General features: G+C 31.6%; 1 protein-coding gene across 2 annotated transcripts in view; it reads left to right on the top strand.

Annotated features, from left to right (window-relative positions):
• The window catches only part of CHIC2 (cysteine rich hydrophobic domain 2), a 42,745-nt gene that overhangs the window by 3,410 nt on the left and 23,478 nt on the right, over positions 1 to 15,857 (top strand). For both annotated transcript variants that reach the window (XM_051964293.1, XM_051964294.1), the window contains exons 2-3: positions 9,900 to 9,954; positions 10,096 to 10,251. In XM_051964293.1, coding sequence (XP_051820253.1) covers positions 9,900 to 9,954; positions 10,096 to 10,251 — 211 coding nt within the window. The remainder of the gene's footprint in view (positions 1 to 9,899; positions 9,955 to 10,095; positions 10,252 to 15,857) is intronic.

The raw sequence follows: 15,857 nt of genomic DNA, 5'->3' as shown, positions 1-15,857 counted from the left end.
GAAATAAGACCTTAGAGTGAAAAAACTAAGTGATTAAACTCAAGTTTTTATTAAGTGGTTATGTTGACAATTTCCATTGACAAATTTGAATAAATTTAAACTTAAATGTATTTTAAAGATTTTTTTAATATGGAGAAGTAATGAGATATGGAGATCTATAATATGCTTCATAGATCTTTTTGAGTATTATTATTGTAAACTATGTTTAATCTAGTTTGATTATGTCAATTATTTTATTCATAGATTAGAAGATAAAAGGGACCTTCGATATCATGGGGTTTTATTCCATTTTACAGATGAATAAATTGAATATCAAAGAGGTTAAGTGATTTTTAAAATACAGATAGGATTTGAACTCTTAAATCTTCTTCAGTACCCTTCTTTTTAAAGAATTAATTACTTAAATTTGTTTTCGTAATTTGCTCCCTCCCTCTTACCTCCCAAAAGAAAAATAAAGCTCTTGTGACAGATATTTATAGTTAAGCAAAACAAATCCCACCTTGGCCATGTCCAAATATATACACACACATATATCTCAATGTGTAATCTAGGCTGTGAGTAGTATGTTTTATGATTTCTTTGGAATTTGTGATTAGTCATTGCATTGATCAAGACTTCTAAAATCTTGTTTTTGTATAAATTGTTTTTCTGATTCTTCTCACTTCATTCTGCATCAGTTCATACAAATTTTCTCAGGTTTCTCTTGAAATTGTTTTATCATTTCTTTCAATACAATATAATACCATAAACAACTGAGCTACACACTGTGCTGAGTACTGCCCAATAATATTCTAATCACATTTATATACTAAAACTTTAGACATTTTCTAATTGATATATCCTGCCAGCTCTCTTCTCTTTCCTCCTTAATTTCCCATTCTTTGTCACCATAAAAAGAGCTATTATAAATATTTTTGTACACGTGTCCTTTTGCTCTTCATCTCTTTGCAGTGTTGCTATTGCTGGATTAAAGGGTACATACAATTTAATAACCTTTAGAGTATTATTTAAATTGCTTTTCAGGACTGTCCCATTGCTTAGCTCTGCCAGTAGTGCATAGTCATACCTGTTAAAGTCCCTCCAGCATTTGCCATTTTATGCTTTTTAAAAAAAAAATCAGTTTTGCCAATCTGATGGTGGATATAAGAGAGTTTTAATTTGTGTTTCTCTAATTGTTAGTGTAAATCTAATATTTTCCCTACTGTATATGTCTATTCCATGTGTAATTTAATGTAAATATAGTGCTACTTTATTTTTATTTGTAAATAATATTTGGAACTTATAGACATAAGGGTAACATAGGTTACTCTTTTATTTTTTAATAGTATTTTATTTTTTTCCCCAGTTATATAGCAAGAAAAATTTTAATATTCACTTTTTCAAGATTGTGAGTTTCAAATTTTTTTACCCTCTTTTCTCTCCTCCCCTCTTCTGAAGATAATAAGCAGTTTGGTAAAGTTTATATATACTATGCTGTCTTCAAAATTATATTTCCATATTAGTCATATTTGCGAAAGAAGAAAGAAATCAAAAGGAAAAAAAAAACCACAAGAAATAAAATAAATAACTGAAAAAAATATTTTTTGATCTGCAGAGTCCATCTGTTCTTTTTCTGTATTTGGACATCATTTTCTTTGCGAGTCTTTTGTTCTTGTCTTAGGTCATCTTGTTGCTGAAAAGAGCTTAGTCATTCATAGTTGATCAACACATAGTTGCCAATACTGTGTACAATGTTTTCCTGGTTCTGGTTTTTTCACTTTGTATCATCAATCTTTCCAGGTTTTTCTGAAATCTGCATATTCATAGTTTCTTATTGCACAATAGCATTCTATTACATTGCATCTTCCACAGCTTGTTCAGCAAGTCCCTAACTGATGGGCATCTTTTCAATTTCCAGTATTTGGCACCACGAAAAGGGCTGCTATAAATATTTTTGTACATGTGGGTTCTTTCCTTTTTGATGATCTCTTTGAAATACAGACCTAGTAATGGGATTGCTGGATCAAAGGGTATATAAAATTTGATAGCCCTTTGGGCATAGTTCCAAATTGCTCTCCCAAATGGTTGGATCAGTTCACAATTCCATTAGTGTCCCAGTTTTTCCCATCTTCCTCATTGTTTATCACTTTCCTTTTCCGTCATGTTAGCCTGTCTGATAGGTGTGAGGTGGTATTTCAGAGCTATTTTAATTTTCTTTTCTCCTTTTTTGTTATTTTAAAAATAAGTATGTTATATTTCCAGATGTTAATTCTCCACCCCTACTCCTTCCCCTATCCCCATTATGCACCTTTCCTTGTACACACAATGACAGTTAAACAAAATCAAATACAGTGACTACATTTGATATTATAGGCAGTATTCTGATTTTTCCTCCTTTTGTTTAAAAAGGTCCAGGTTAGTTTGGAGGCTAAGCTGATATGTAGGAAATTATGACAAAAAATGTCTAGTGTTATGTAAACAAAATATGCTTCACTGTGGTTTTAATAAAACCTCTAGTCTGACACCAAATAAATTCCCCTTTTGTTCTCTCCTTATCAGTATACTTGGAAATTGCCTGTATTTCAGTTACATTAATGAAGTAGACAGCTCTAAAGTAGAACAACTCATAGCTGAAAACAAGTATTTTGAGGAAAAGAAACAGCAAAGAGGGGATAACAAAAGTATCATTTAAAAATACATAGTGATTTTCTACCTGTGTCACTCTACATTTATCTAAAAGATGATATATTTCTTTTTGGGGATCTGAGTATAGTCTTTTTAGATTTGTGGAGATTGACTAGAAGGTTTTCCATGTCCATTCTAGCATTATTATTCCATAAAAGATAATTATTTACTTTGAAAGGTTGTTGAGAGGAATGATTAATGTACTTTTTCTTTTTTTAAATCTCATTGATGATTTTGCATCACCACTCTTCTGGATGACACTGCTCCTTTCCTTAAGGGGCTCTATCTTGTAATAAATAAGTATGATTAAACAAAGCAAATCAACACGTTGATTTCACCTGAAATATTGTTTCATTCTGTACCACTGGTCATAGTTATACTTCACTTTCAGTCCTCTGAAGTCACAGATTAATTTATTTTTGAATAATGAGATGTAAGCACTTTAAAAATTTTTTTTAAAATATAGTATTCATCTTAATTCCATCCCTCCTTTTTTTCCTCAATAGAATTATTTTTTCCAAATGTAATGATAGTTTTAAAAATTCATTTTTATAAGAGGTTGTGTTCCAAATTTTTCTTTCTCCCTTCCCTTCTTCCCCAGGACAGCATGCAAATTGATATAGGTTAAATAAGTACAATCCTTTTAAACATATTTCCAAGCACAAGTTTATTAAGCATCTAGTACATGTAGTCCACTGTGACAGGTGTTAAGAGGAAGATGTAAAGATAGATTACGATGTGGTCCTCAAACAGTGTTCTCAGTCTTAGACAGGATTGTAGTTTGAGAGATGGGCAAGAACTTGCATCTCAGGGAATTTGTTCACGTTCACACAGTAACTTAACTTTGGGACTCCAGAATTTGAATGTATGAGAAAATTTTATCTAAGTGGGAACTTGTGAAGAAAGGCTTTACTGTATCAGAATTTTTCAGTGCCATATGGTATTTACAATTCAAATATTGCCATGTTATTGGACTTATGCCTGATAAAAGAAGTGAAATTGACAAGGCTTTAAAAATTCCTGGTAATAGCTATGTGAAATAAAATGATTAAATTTTGAAAAGCAAATTACATTTATGACTTTTAAAATAAGCCTTTTAATTTTAGATCTTTTCTGGAAATCTAAGCTAATATTAACACTGTAATTGATATTTCTAACAAAATTTTAAAGGCCTTGATGAAATAGGTGATTAGAAGAGAATCTTCCAAATTACTATAATAAAAACCTTTCTTTAGTATAAATTTAGTTTTTTTGTGTTTTGTAAAACCCGAGAAAATTAAATCTTAGTCAAATATAAGTTTAAATGTGATAGATATAGCGTTTGCTTCTTTTGTAAAATACAATAATGAAATATTTTCTAAGATAACTTTGCCATCATTTTTCTCAAGATTTATTTATAAAATTCTAGGCAGACGTTTTTTTTTTTTTTTTCCAGCACATATGTTGTGACCTACTACAGGCATACCTTGTTAAGTTGGTGTCAATAGATATAGATAGAATAGATATTCCATGTAGGTTAGTTTTCCAGATAAATTAATCTTAGAACTTTTTCATAGTTGTAAAATTTTAAAGGTGGATTCCAGATCTAAGAGATAGTCTACTCCAAACATGATTATTTTGCAGAAGTGCCAAAAAGTTTTTATGGAACTCTTTTTAAATAATAATATACAGTTTCTTGTTATTTTAAATAATAGGCTGAACATGTTATACTTATCCTTGTCTTGAAGATTTCTAGTCATTAAGAGGCAACATGGTATCTTAGGGGGGGGAAAAGCACTACATTTGGAATCAAAGGTAGGTCCTACGTTCAAATCCCGGCTTTGTGATATCTTAAGCAAGTTATTTAACATCTTAGCCTTAATTTCCTCATGAATAAAATGAATGTTGTGTCACATGATCTTTAAGGTCCCTAGTAGCTCTAAATTTGTGATTATAAATGGTATTAATACTGTAATATAGTAATGCCCTAAAGAGGCTATCATAGTATGTGAAGTGCACTGTTTATAAGCTATGCTTTTTGAATTCTTGTTTCTTTTTAGGGAATAGTTTCCTTGCTTTACCCAAATTAACTTTTATTTCTTGTTACTATTAATGTTCCTTATTTTAGAAGGCTTTTCCCTCCTTCGTATTCCTAAGAAATCCATAACTAAACTTATTAGAATTGTTTCTCATGTTAGAGTAAACAGAGTAAGCGAGGGTCTATGGTCCTGAGAGTAAAATGCAGTTGTTGTAATGTTAAATCAAATCAACATGTTTATTAAGTACCTACTATGTGCCAAACAAAGCACTATTTTTAATTATTGCACACATGTATACACTTGATGTACTTAATGCTCTTTGTTTATTCTTTATTTCTGGACTTTTTTGATGATACACAATTGATCTCTGGAGAATTTGCATTTTAGTTCAGAGAAATAGATTTCATTTTAATCTCAGATGATAAGATCTACCTGAAAGCATCTGGGGAACTTGGGGATTGTGGCATCAATTGTATTTGTTGCTTATTTTTCTAATCTCCTGCCCCCCTATCTCCTCTAATTTTTAAAAATTTCTGGGTCAGTAGGTGGGACAAAAGAAATAAAGCTGTGTGCCAGACTGGCTGAAAAAACCCTTTCTTGAGAACACAATATTTGTTAGTGAACTATCAACTAAAATAGTAAACTTTGAGGTAAATGATGCTTCTTATAGATTGTTAAGTAATGGTGCAGATACAAATACAAAGTATCTTTGTATTTGACTTAGGTTGTATTTTATAAATAATCTTAGTAATAACCTTTATGTAGCACTTTTAAGGTGTATAAGGACCTTACAAATATTTTATTCACAACAACCCAGTAGGATAGTAGCTCTGAGTGGAAAGAAAGTGGAAGATAATGTCAAGATAATGAACCAAAGATCCAGCAAAGATGTGATGCCCTTGATGTAAATAAGAAAATTTGGAAGAAGGAAAGATTTGGGGGAAAGATAATGTCTGTGTAGTATTTGAAGGTGCTCCCAGGACACCCCTGTTTTAAATATCTTAACAGGCAAATTAGTAAACAGTTTAGTAAAGAACTGCTATATGCTAGGCACTGTGATAAATGCTGGAAATACAAAAAAAGCTGATCAGTTTTTGCCCTTAAGGAGCTCGTAGTGGGGAGACAACAAATATGCATAGTCTATAAATGGGATAAATAGGACCTAATTAAGAGAGGGAAGACGCTAGAATTCAGAAAGATGGGGAAAGGCTTTCTGTAGAATACTGGATTTTAGTTGAAGCTTTAAGAAAAGTCACTACGTCAAAATAAGGAAGGGAAATGTTGCGTGTATGGGGAAATAGAAAATACGTGGAACTGAAAGATGGGTCATCTTACTCAGAACAGTAGGGTGGCCAGTAATGTCACTGATCAAAGGCAGTTGGTGATCTGGGACTAGAACTTGTGGGAGAGAGTGGAGCTGGGTCTACAGATCTGAAAGTCAACTTCATAGTGATTTTAATTAAGCCCATGGAAGTTTCTTAGATTGTGGAAAGAGATTTTTTTTTAATGGTTTATAAATTGTAACAGTCTGTTTTCTAAACCTCTGTTAAAGCATTCATTTAAAATACACTTGTTAAATATTTTCTATGTGCCAAGTATTGTGGTAGCTGCTAGGGATATAAAAATAAGATATCCAATATTTTGGGGGGAAATTTGTGCTAAGTGTGATAGATAAAAGTGTCACATAAAATAATATTAGAAATTTTAAGCAGTCACTGTGGAAACTTCCAGTTCACAATTGATTAAAGGTCAAATTATACAAGACAATTTTCAAAAGAGGAAATACATTATTAATTATCACATGAAAAAACAATCAGAGTTGCACATTTAAACAACCACCTCATACCCATCAATTTGGCAGTAACAAAAGCAAGGAAATTCTATGTTATTGGGGTTGTAGAGAAATAAATGCATTTGTTCACTACTGATAGAATTTTATCTGTCTATAAAGCCTTTTTGGAGAGCAATGGGGGGGGGGGGAGAGTCTGGTGTCAGAGCTAGCTAGATAAATATACTCCTTTACCAAATAATTCTATTGTTGGGCATATATCCTAAAAATGTTATTTTCAAAAAGCCATCCATTGAAAGATTTTTTAAAATAGAATTATGTATATAAAAAAGGAAATAGACACAATTCACATTAAAGAAAGTAAGTCAGAAGAAAGGGACAAAGAATTCTGGTAGGGCTTTAGAGATTTTTATGAGATTATTTTACATGTAAAGAGTCACTAAGCAAGTTTATGTTCAGTGTTAAAATTTGATTACAATTTTTTAAAAAAGCCAGCACTCTAGGAGCTTACAGTCAGATCATTGTAACTTTTTTACCTGATATATAACACCCTTGAGAGCAGTGCTCAATAGATAAGAGGAAGCTTTGGAATCAAGAAGACCCGGATTCAAGGCTTGTGTGGGATATACACCAGCAGAATTATTAGGGACAAGTCATGTGTAACCTTCCAGTACCTCGGGTAATTCTTAAAATGAGTCTTGATCCCCCAAATGAATCCAAATCACTTAAAAAAATATTTCAATAGTATAGCTAGATTTTACTAAAATTTTAGCTTATTTTAGAATATTTTCATAATATCTGTAGGTACAAAGTAGTTTCTAAATCCTCATCCTTGGAGATAAGAAACTAAATGTCTTTTTGTCTCTATAAAATGTTACCAACAACCACCAGCAGTTTGAAGTACTATTACTAAAATGTTTTAGTAGTATGGACACATACTGGATAACTCTAAACTATATGTACTTATCTTGCCTCCTGTATATTTCAAAATTGGTTAAATTAAGAATGCAGCCGCACTCTAGATAGAGCATAACTTCCAAAGTGATCATCTTACCCCCTCCCCCCCTTTTTTTGTTGAGGCAATTGGAGTTAAATGACTTGCCCAGGGTCATACAGCTAGGAAGTGTTACATGTCTAAGTCTAGATTTGAACTCAGATCCTCCTGACTTCAGGGTTAGTGTTCTATCTACTGCTCCATCTAGCTGCCTCCCCTCCTTTTTTTTTTTTTTTTTTTTTTTTAAAGAGGCAATTAAGGTTAGTGACTTGCTCAGGGTTATACAGCTAGTAAGTATTAAGTGTCTGAACCTGGACTTGAACTCAGGTCTTCCTGACTACAGGGCTGATACTCTATCTACTGCACCATCTAGGTGCCCCCAATATGATATTCCTAAAATATATGTATGACCAGAATGCATCCCTTCTTGAAAATCTCCAGTAGCTCTTTCTTTTTTTTTTTTTTTTTTTTTTTTTTATTCATTTTAATGCAATTCTTGGTTTTTCATAGTGGATGTTAAACAAAACAGGGACACATGAGTAACTCTCTTTTTACTGTCTCTAGGATAAAATGTAAGCTTCCATATTTGGTATTCAAAGCCCTTTTACAATGTAGTATTCATCTTTCCTTTTTAAACTTATTCTTCTTCATGTGTTCCATGGGCCAGCCTTAATCCTAAATGACATTTCATCATATTTCTCTGTTGTTTTATAGAGGCTATATTCCATATCTGGAATGCACTTGTTCCTTATTTCAACTTTTTTTTATTATCTATAGCTCCCTTCAAGACTCAGTCAGTTATTACATATTTTCTTTCCTAATCCCATCCCTCCTTTAATCTCCTTCTCTTTAGCCCCCCCAATTACTTTGCATTAATTTGAACAAGCATAAATTACTTCCTTTGAAATAATGTGAGCTCCTTAGGACAGGGATTGTTTGGTTTCTTTATGCATATTCCCTTGTGCCTGGCACATAATAGTTGCTTGATAGAGGTTTCTTGATTGACAGGTATATTTGGGAATCAGATCTATAACCATTGTCTTGTTAATGATTGTCACTGACAAGTTAACTCACATTAATACTCGTAGAAACTATTTTGAATTCACCTGGAACGTTGAAACTTAGGTGACTTTTTTATGATCATATGGCTACAAAGTGTTAGAATCAGTATTTGAACCTCGATTTCCTGATTCCAATCCGGGATTCTTTCTGCTAAGCTAGCATTGTCTTTATGTTTGTATATATGCTACACTGATATTTGTATTTCTTTTGCTATTATGGCCTATAAATTCTCAAATTAAATAAAGTCATTCCTACTTTGAGTCCAGGAAAAAAGTTAACACTTGGACTGGTAGCTTTGTTTTTGTTCATAAGCAAACCTAACAGAGAACATCATTTGTAGCTAGGAATGAGCAGTGATTAATTTTATTAATATTAACAGAGGCATACTATATAATTCTTACCCTCATCCTTGGTAGGAAAAACCTTCCTATATGCTTAAAATGTCAATATAAACAATATTAAACTTGTAAAAATTCATTATAAATATAATAGCAGGAAAAATCCCTGAAAGGGAGCTATATAAATTCTAAATATCTTTTACAATGTTTTGTTTTGTTTTTTCTCCTCTAAGTTGCTAACTATAGGGTTCTTCTCTGTATGTCATCTCTGTGCATTGTGTGAGAGATATCATACCTATTTCACAAATCTGTAATGTAACTGACTTTAATTAAGCATTTAAGCAGGTAAATGCTATGTTCCTTGTTTTTTTAAGTATATTACGTAAATTTGTAAAATTGCTTTTAAATATTTTAAAAGGGTGATGCAAGCTTGCATAATATGATTTGTTTTGAAAGCTACATAATACCTCTTATTTTGATTTTTATAGTCACTAACAGATTTATATAGTAGTTTTTACTATCTGTTGTCAATATATGTTCACTTAGAATACAGAAGCCCATTAGTATGGAGCTCCAGGAAACATAAAATTAAATATTAGATATGGCTACTAGGTTAAATTTAATCTCTTTGAAACATTTGCCTTAGTTTGAAAATTATTGTTTCAACAACCAATTTTGACTGATGTGTTTTGTTTTACTTTGTAGTAATATTTAATAAACATTTAAAGAGATATTTCCACATATCAAATGATAGAAGGTTTTATTGACATCTTTTGTCTTTATGTCATTTTCTTTGCCAAACATAACTTTTCTACCTTGTAGGAAAGAATTTTAAAAAGGAAAGTTAATCAAAACCAAACAATACATGGACAGAGCCTAATCCTCCAAAGACAAAAGAAAGTGCATTTACTATTCTCCCAGGGCCAAACTTTTTGGTCATTATAATTATATGATAGTTGATTTCATAACATATATTTACTTTCTTGCATTTTCTGTAGGAGTGACTTTATTCTTTTATGTTTTTATTTTCATAGATTTGGACTGAGCAACAAATTTGAATCAGAATTCCCCTCATCACTAACTGGAAAAGTGAGTGTTGGAATTATTTAAATATGTCAGCCATTCAACTAAAGGTTTTGTTACAAAAAACTTTTGTTATTTGAATTTTAATGATTCTAGGAAATAATTTCTGCTTTATATTTAGTGACTTTTCTTTTAACATCTCTTTAGGTAGCACCCGAAGAATTTAAAGCCAGCATCAACCGAGTTAACAGTTGTCTAAAGAAGAACCTTCCAGTTAATGTCCGTTGGCTACTTTGTGGCTGCCTTTGTTGCTGCTGTACGTTAGGTTGCAGTATGTGGCCAGTTATTTGTCTCAGTAAAAGAGTAAGTTGGATTATATATTGATTTATTTGTAAGAGGAAAGCATATCTTATTCAGTTTTCTTATGTTGCAATAACTGATTGTCGTATCAAATAGTCTTGAGTGAAAGTGCTATTAGGAATAATATAGAAAAACATTTAAATAATTACAGTTCTAACAGTGTAAAACCTAAAACCTGTGTAATGGAAATAAATATTTAGCTGGTTATTACAGACTGAATATATATATATATATAAATTGCTCATAATAGTTGTGTAGTATATTGTACATGAATTTCTGTTACAGTGAGAGAGAATGAAAGCTTATTTTGGTCCATACATTTTATTTCACTATTAATTGATTTTGTATCTGTTATCTGAGGAGGCTAGAAAAAAATATGGAGTAAGATAACTATCAATAGGTCAGCTATTAGATAATGTATTATTTGGCTGTGTCAGTACATATCATAAAGAAAAATGCTTAATAACCTTCAGTGTAGATTTTTCTGCTTTTTTAGTTATTGATGCTAGTGGAATGATTCAAAAGGTTGTCAAGAAAAAGAATTTTAAAATGTTCTATATATTAATTGGTTTTGTATTCTTAAATGTAAGATACTGGTCAATTAACTAATGATTTTGATATATTACTAGAAAAACTAAACCATATTAGTATCTACATTCTTCAGAATAAATGAAACTAAAAGGATGCCTCAAAAGTTAAACTTAGAGAAACAAATGAGAGAATTTGTATAGTTGATTTCATCATGTAGGCAGAGATCTGACATATAATTTCTTGGGACACTTGATCATTTTACCTTTCAGTATTTATAATAAACATAAGCATCACCATGAAGATAATTCCATTATATATGCCAACATTTATTGTAGAGAATGAAAAAGATAAATTCTACAAAGAACTTAAGAAAAGCCTCTCAAGTCAAGGCAGCTTATAAATCTGTTAGAACACATTCACTATTATCTATAAAATCTTCATGAATATGATCTACATAACTATCAAGGATATTCTTCTTGAAAATATTAGGATAAAATGGATAGGCTTCTCTAGATATTGCTCCACTGCAAACTGCATCTTCACGGTCATAGAATGACTGAAAGATATCATATTATGTGTGTTTTTATCAATTTAAAAAATTGAGTAAAGTAGAACAGCATTAAGATTTCTTCAATAAGGGATCTTTCATGAATAAATTGAGATCATTTAAGATTCTAATTCCACACTTACAAACCCTAGAGAATGTAATTAGTGTTCAATACATTTCTGGGAAAATAGATATTTTGAAGCTATATTTCACTGTTCAGCACACTAAAATAACTTAAATCATCTCATATTTTAAAAAGGAGGAAGAAAGATCAGTTGGATAAAAGGAACATTTTTGCTGAGGAAGTCGAAATTATTTTTTTATATAAAAATTGAAAGACTGTGTATGGAAAAGCATTATTGTGAAAATTAAAAGAAGAGACAGTTTGGGAGAAAACATTTACTATAATCATATCAGATCAAGGTCTGATATCCAGAACCTGAGTTATAAAGAGCCTTACATAAGATTAACAACACATATTCCCTTTTGGGGTGGTGATCAAAGGAAATGAGTACTTTTTGATTATAACTATTGATATGTATGTGAAAAGAATCCTGTATTTTCTAACAAACAGAAAAAAATGCAAATCAAAATATTGTCTTATTCTCCATTAGAATGGGGAAAATGGTTTTTAAAACAGGAAAAAATTCAATGTTGTTAGAGCTATAGTGCAACAGACACTTAAATACATTGTTGTAACTGGTACAGAAGAATGATGGTACATGAAGCAACAAAACTAAATATATAATTTTGGTGCCAGTGATTTCAGTGCTACAACTATCCTAAAAATATCATCAAAAGGGAAAATTTTTAATAGCTGCTATCACCATATTAGAAAAAAATTAGAAGTGAGTACAGGTCTGTTTATTAGGAAATGCGTGAATAAATTGGGTATGCTGTGATACTAAAATATATACATAACAAATAAAGAAATATTTTTATAAAGTATATCAGCCTTCATAGAGATCATACTCATTTTCTCTGTATTGTTCCAGTGAGTATAATAATTATACAGAATTATGCAAAGTTAGTTCAGATATTTCAAGATATTTGAATACTCTTGAACAGTTCTAATACTTTCCCTAAGTCTTTTCTTCTCTAGGCCAAGGACTCTTACTCTTCCAACCAATATCATATAGCATGATTTCAAACCCTTTACCCTCTTAAAATTTAGCAACATTTTTACTAACATGTAGCACAAAGAACTGAATATAGTACTCTACATGTCTCAACAAAGATGCTACCATGGAGAATTGTCCAAGTGTTGCAGTTTATCACTAGATCATGAGCTATTCCAGATGCTCCTGGTTTTTATATAATATTTTAACAAAAATTCAGAATAGAACTTCCTTAGTGACCATGATCCATGATCATTGAATCTCTGTTCAATTAACTTAACAATCACATAGGAAAAAACAAGTAGATAGGTGAAAATGCTCATTTCTTTTGTTTTGACATGCATTTAGATGAACAGTCTAATGAGTTAGTCCATCAATATGTGGATCTTGGACAAGCAGCAGTTGTCGCTGAATTGAAATGGAGGAAGGGATTGAACTAGATTGTATTTGCAAAGTTGTACAGCTCTTTCAGTGATCTCAGTCTGTCCCTAGCCACATTTTTTAACCCCAGTATTGTTCTGATGTTGCTGTATAGTTGTGAATCTTGAAATATCACGATCTCTTAAGATTATCAAAACTATCAGTGACTCAAAGAGATATGGAAAGATAAACAGTGAGTATAAATTGGCTGTATGATCTTATCAATGATAACAGCAAGAAACACTGTCAAATCTATAAAGTAAATAAGTATTGGAAGCATAAGTGGGCTGCTCATATGTTAAGAGAGAGAGAATAGATGAATGATAGACTGAGTGATTCATTATTATCCAGGAAAAGTTGAAATCTTTAGGAAGCCATCCAGCATGCTGCAAATTCCACTTTGGAGGATGAATGGACATGAACAAGAATCACAAAAGATAAATCATGTCAGTTAGCTACTATTTTAGTAAGTGCCTACTATGAGTCAGGCATTATGCTAGTTAAATGCTGGCGATATAAAGAAAGGCAGAATATAGTCTGTCCTGTCAAGGAACTTATACTCTCTACATGTTCACTGTATGAACTATCAGAAGGAGTGTCCATGCATATAAGATCATGGATGCTTAAAGCATGAGTTTATTTTGATATTGATTTTCTTAGAACAGGAAACTTGGCAAAGGAAACTTATTTGTCCATTTTCCTGTAGTATAAAGAGCTTTGGGCATAGAAGAAGAAAAGATAAATTATTTTTATTAGGAATTTATGAACTTTGAAGGACTTCATAGCTTCTTTCCAAGTCCAGATTCTCCTTTCTATTTCTTTATTATTTCCAACTTCCCTCATCTCTCAGACAGTAGTATATTTTGGATCTACATAGGAATATAATTTAGATTACTTCTGTCATGTTTACAGAACTCAAGAAAGCCAGAATATCACACTGCCGTAGGTACTCTTATTTATTATATAGGCTTAGAGAATTTTGGAGCTGGAAAATGCTTTCGAATCTAATCCTTTTAACTTGTAGACAAGGAAACCAAGGTACAGAGAGGTTAAGTGGTTTCTCCAAAGTGACACAGCTTGTTAGTGGCACAACCTGGATTAGATCCTGATAACATGAAAATTTCCTACATTTTAAAGCCACAGATTTTGAGGTATATTTGATAATGTGTTATTTTGTAAATTTGAAAATACTGCTGTAGTATAATTTCTTGTTTTGATGAAGCAAAAGGTGGGCAAATTAAATCTTTTAAGGTATCTTTCATCTCTGAACCCTGTGATCTCTATGATCAGTGAAGCATTATTTTAAATTTTTATTTGTCCAAGTTGTTCACTTTTCTTATCATTATGTGGCTTTCTAAAACAATGAGATGATTTAGATCGGTTCCAGTGATCTTGTGGTGAAGAGAGTCATCTACACCCAGGGAGAAGATTGTGAGAACTGAGTGTTTCTCTTTTTGCAACATGACTAATACAGAAATGTGTTTTGTTTGCATGACTTCACATGTATTATGAGTATCATAGCTTATCTTTTCAATAGGGAGGGACTTTAGGAGAGAGGGAATTTAGAACTGAAAATAAAAATATGAATGGTAGAGGAAAAAAGAAAACTTCCTAGATCTTTTAGAATCAGAGGACAAAATAGAAATAGCAAATATTTCTGTTCACCTCTTCAAAGAAACCCAAAAATGAAAACTCTTGGGAAAATTGTGGCTTACATCCAGAGCTTTCAGAGTAAAAGAGAAAATAAATCATTAGGGACTGAAAAAGGATAAATTGCTTACATACTAATATGGAATGATAATACACTTGTCCCTTCTGAATCTATCTTTATCAGTTGTCACAAAGGGATTCTATTTAGTTACAGTGCCTAAGAATGGTGGTTCTATTATATATATTTTGGTGATCTTAAGAGAAAAATGAAAAGGAAGGAGAAGAGGAATACACTGGGAGGAATGAGGGAGGAAAAATGGTAAGGGAAATTTACACACACACATAAATTTTAGTATGTCTTTTTTGTATAGTTATATATAAAATAATCAGGATACAAAGTCAAGGAAGAAGGAACCAGGGGATCAACTGACATTTAAACTTCACTCATCTTAACTGATCAAAAACTGACCAAAGGAGCAGAAATTGATTGTACTTCTGACATGCAATTGGTTACAGAAATGTACTTCATGCAAATCAGGAAGGGAAGGAGAAAAGAAAGGAGGATGAATTTGAGAAAGGATTAGTTCTAAGCAAAATTCTCTAAGCATGTACAAAAATATGTATAGTTCTTTTTGCGATGGCAGAGTTGGAAACAAGATATCTATCAGTTGGGGAATGGGGGAGCAAATTATGGTATATCACCATAATGGAGTACTATTCTGTTATAGGAAATGGTGAAAAGGATGGCTTCAGAGAAACATAGGGAAGATGTAGGAACTGATGCAGAGTAAAGAAAAGAGAATCTGCAGAACAGATTATATATAATGACAATAATATTGTAAACAAATTGGAAAGCATTTAGAAAGTTTGAATATCTTAGTGATCAGTGATGATTCCACAGGACTAATGATGAAACATGAAATCTACTCTCTGGTAGAGTCAGGAACTTCTGAGTGTAGAATGAGACAAATAAATCGATGTAAATATATATGAATACATACATATATGTGTTCATGCATATACTCATGTATTTACAGTGTTTTAGTGTTGGTGTTTTTTGTCATGGCTAGTGAAGAATTTGTTTTGCTTGGCTGTCCAAGTTTGTGACAAGTTTTATTTTTCTTATGTTCTCCATTGGAGGTTGAGGCAGGAATGAGAAAGAGGGCTGATGTTTGCCAATCAAAAAGGTAAAACTTGGTTAAAATTTTTTAAATAGCAACTTTGTTTTATTTATTGTTATTAGCATATTATATTGTCTTAGTTTATACTTTTGATACTTTATAAAATTTATTATTTATTTGACATATTTTTCACATGGCATATACAGGACAGAAAGTAAGCAT

The sequence above is a fragment of the Antechinus flavipes genome, chromosome 6, assembly GCF_016432865.1.
Source record: "Antechinus flavipes isolate AdamAnt ecotype Samford, QLD, Australia chromosome 6, AdamAnt_v2, whole genome shotgun sequence".
NCBI classification, from domain to species: domain Eukaryota; kingdom Metazoa; phylum Chordata; class Mammalia; order Dasyuromorphia; family Dasyuridae; genus Antechinus; species Antechinus flavipes.
The sequence above is the reverse complement of the archived record's forward strand: the minus strand, read 5'-3'. Positions and strand labels throughout refer to the sequence as shown.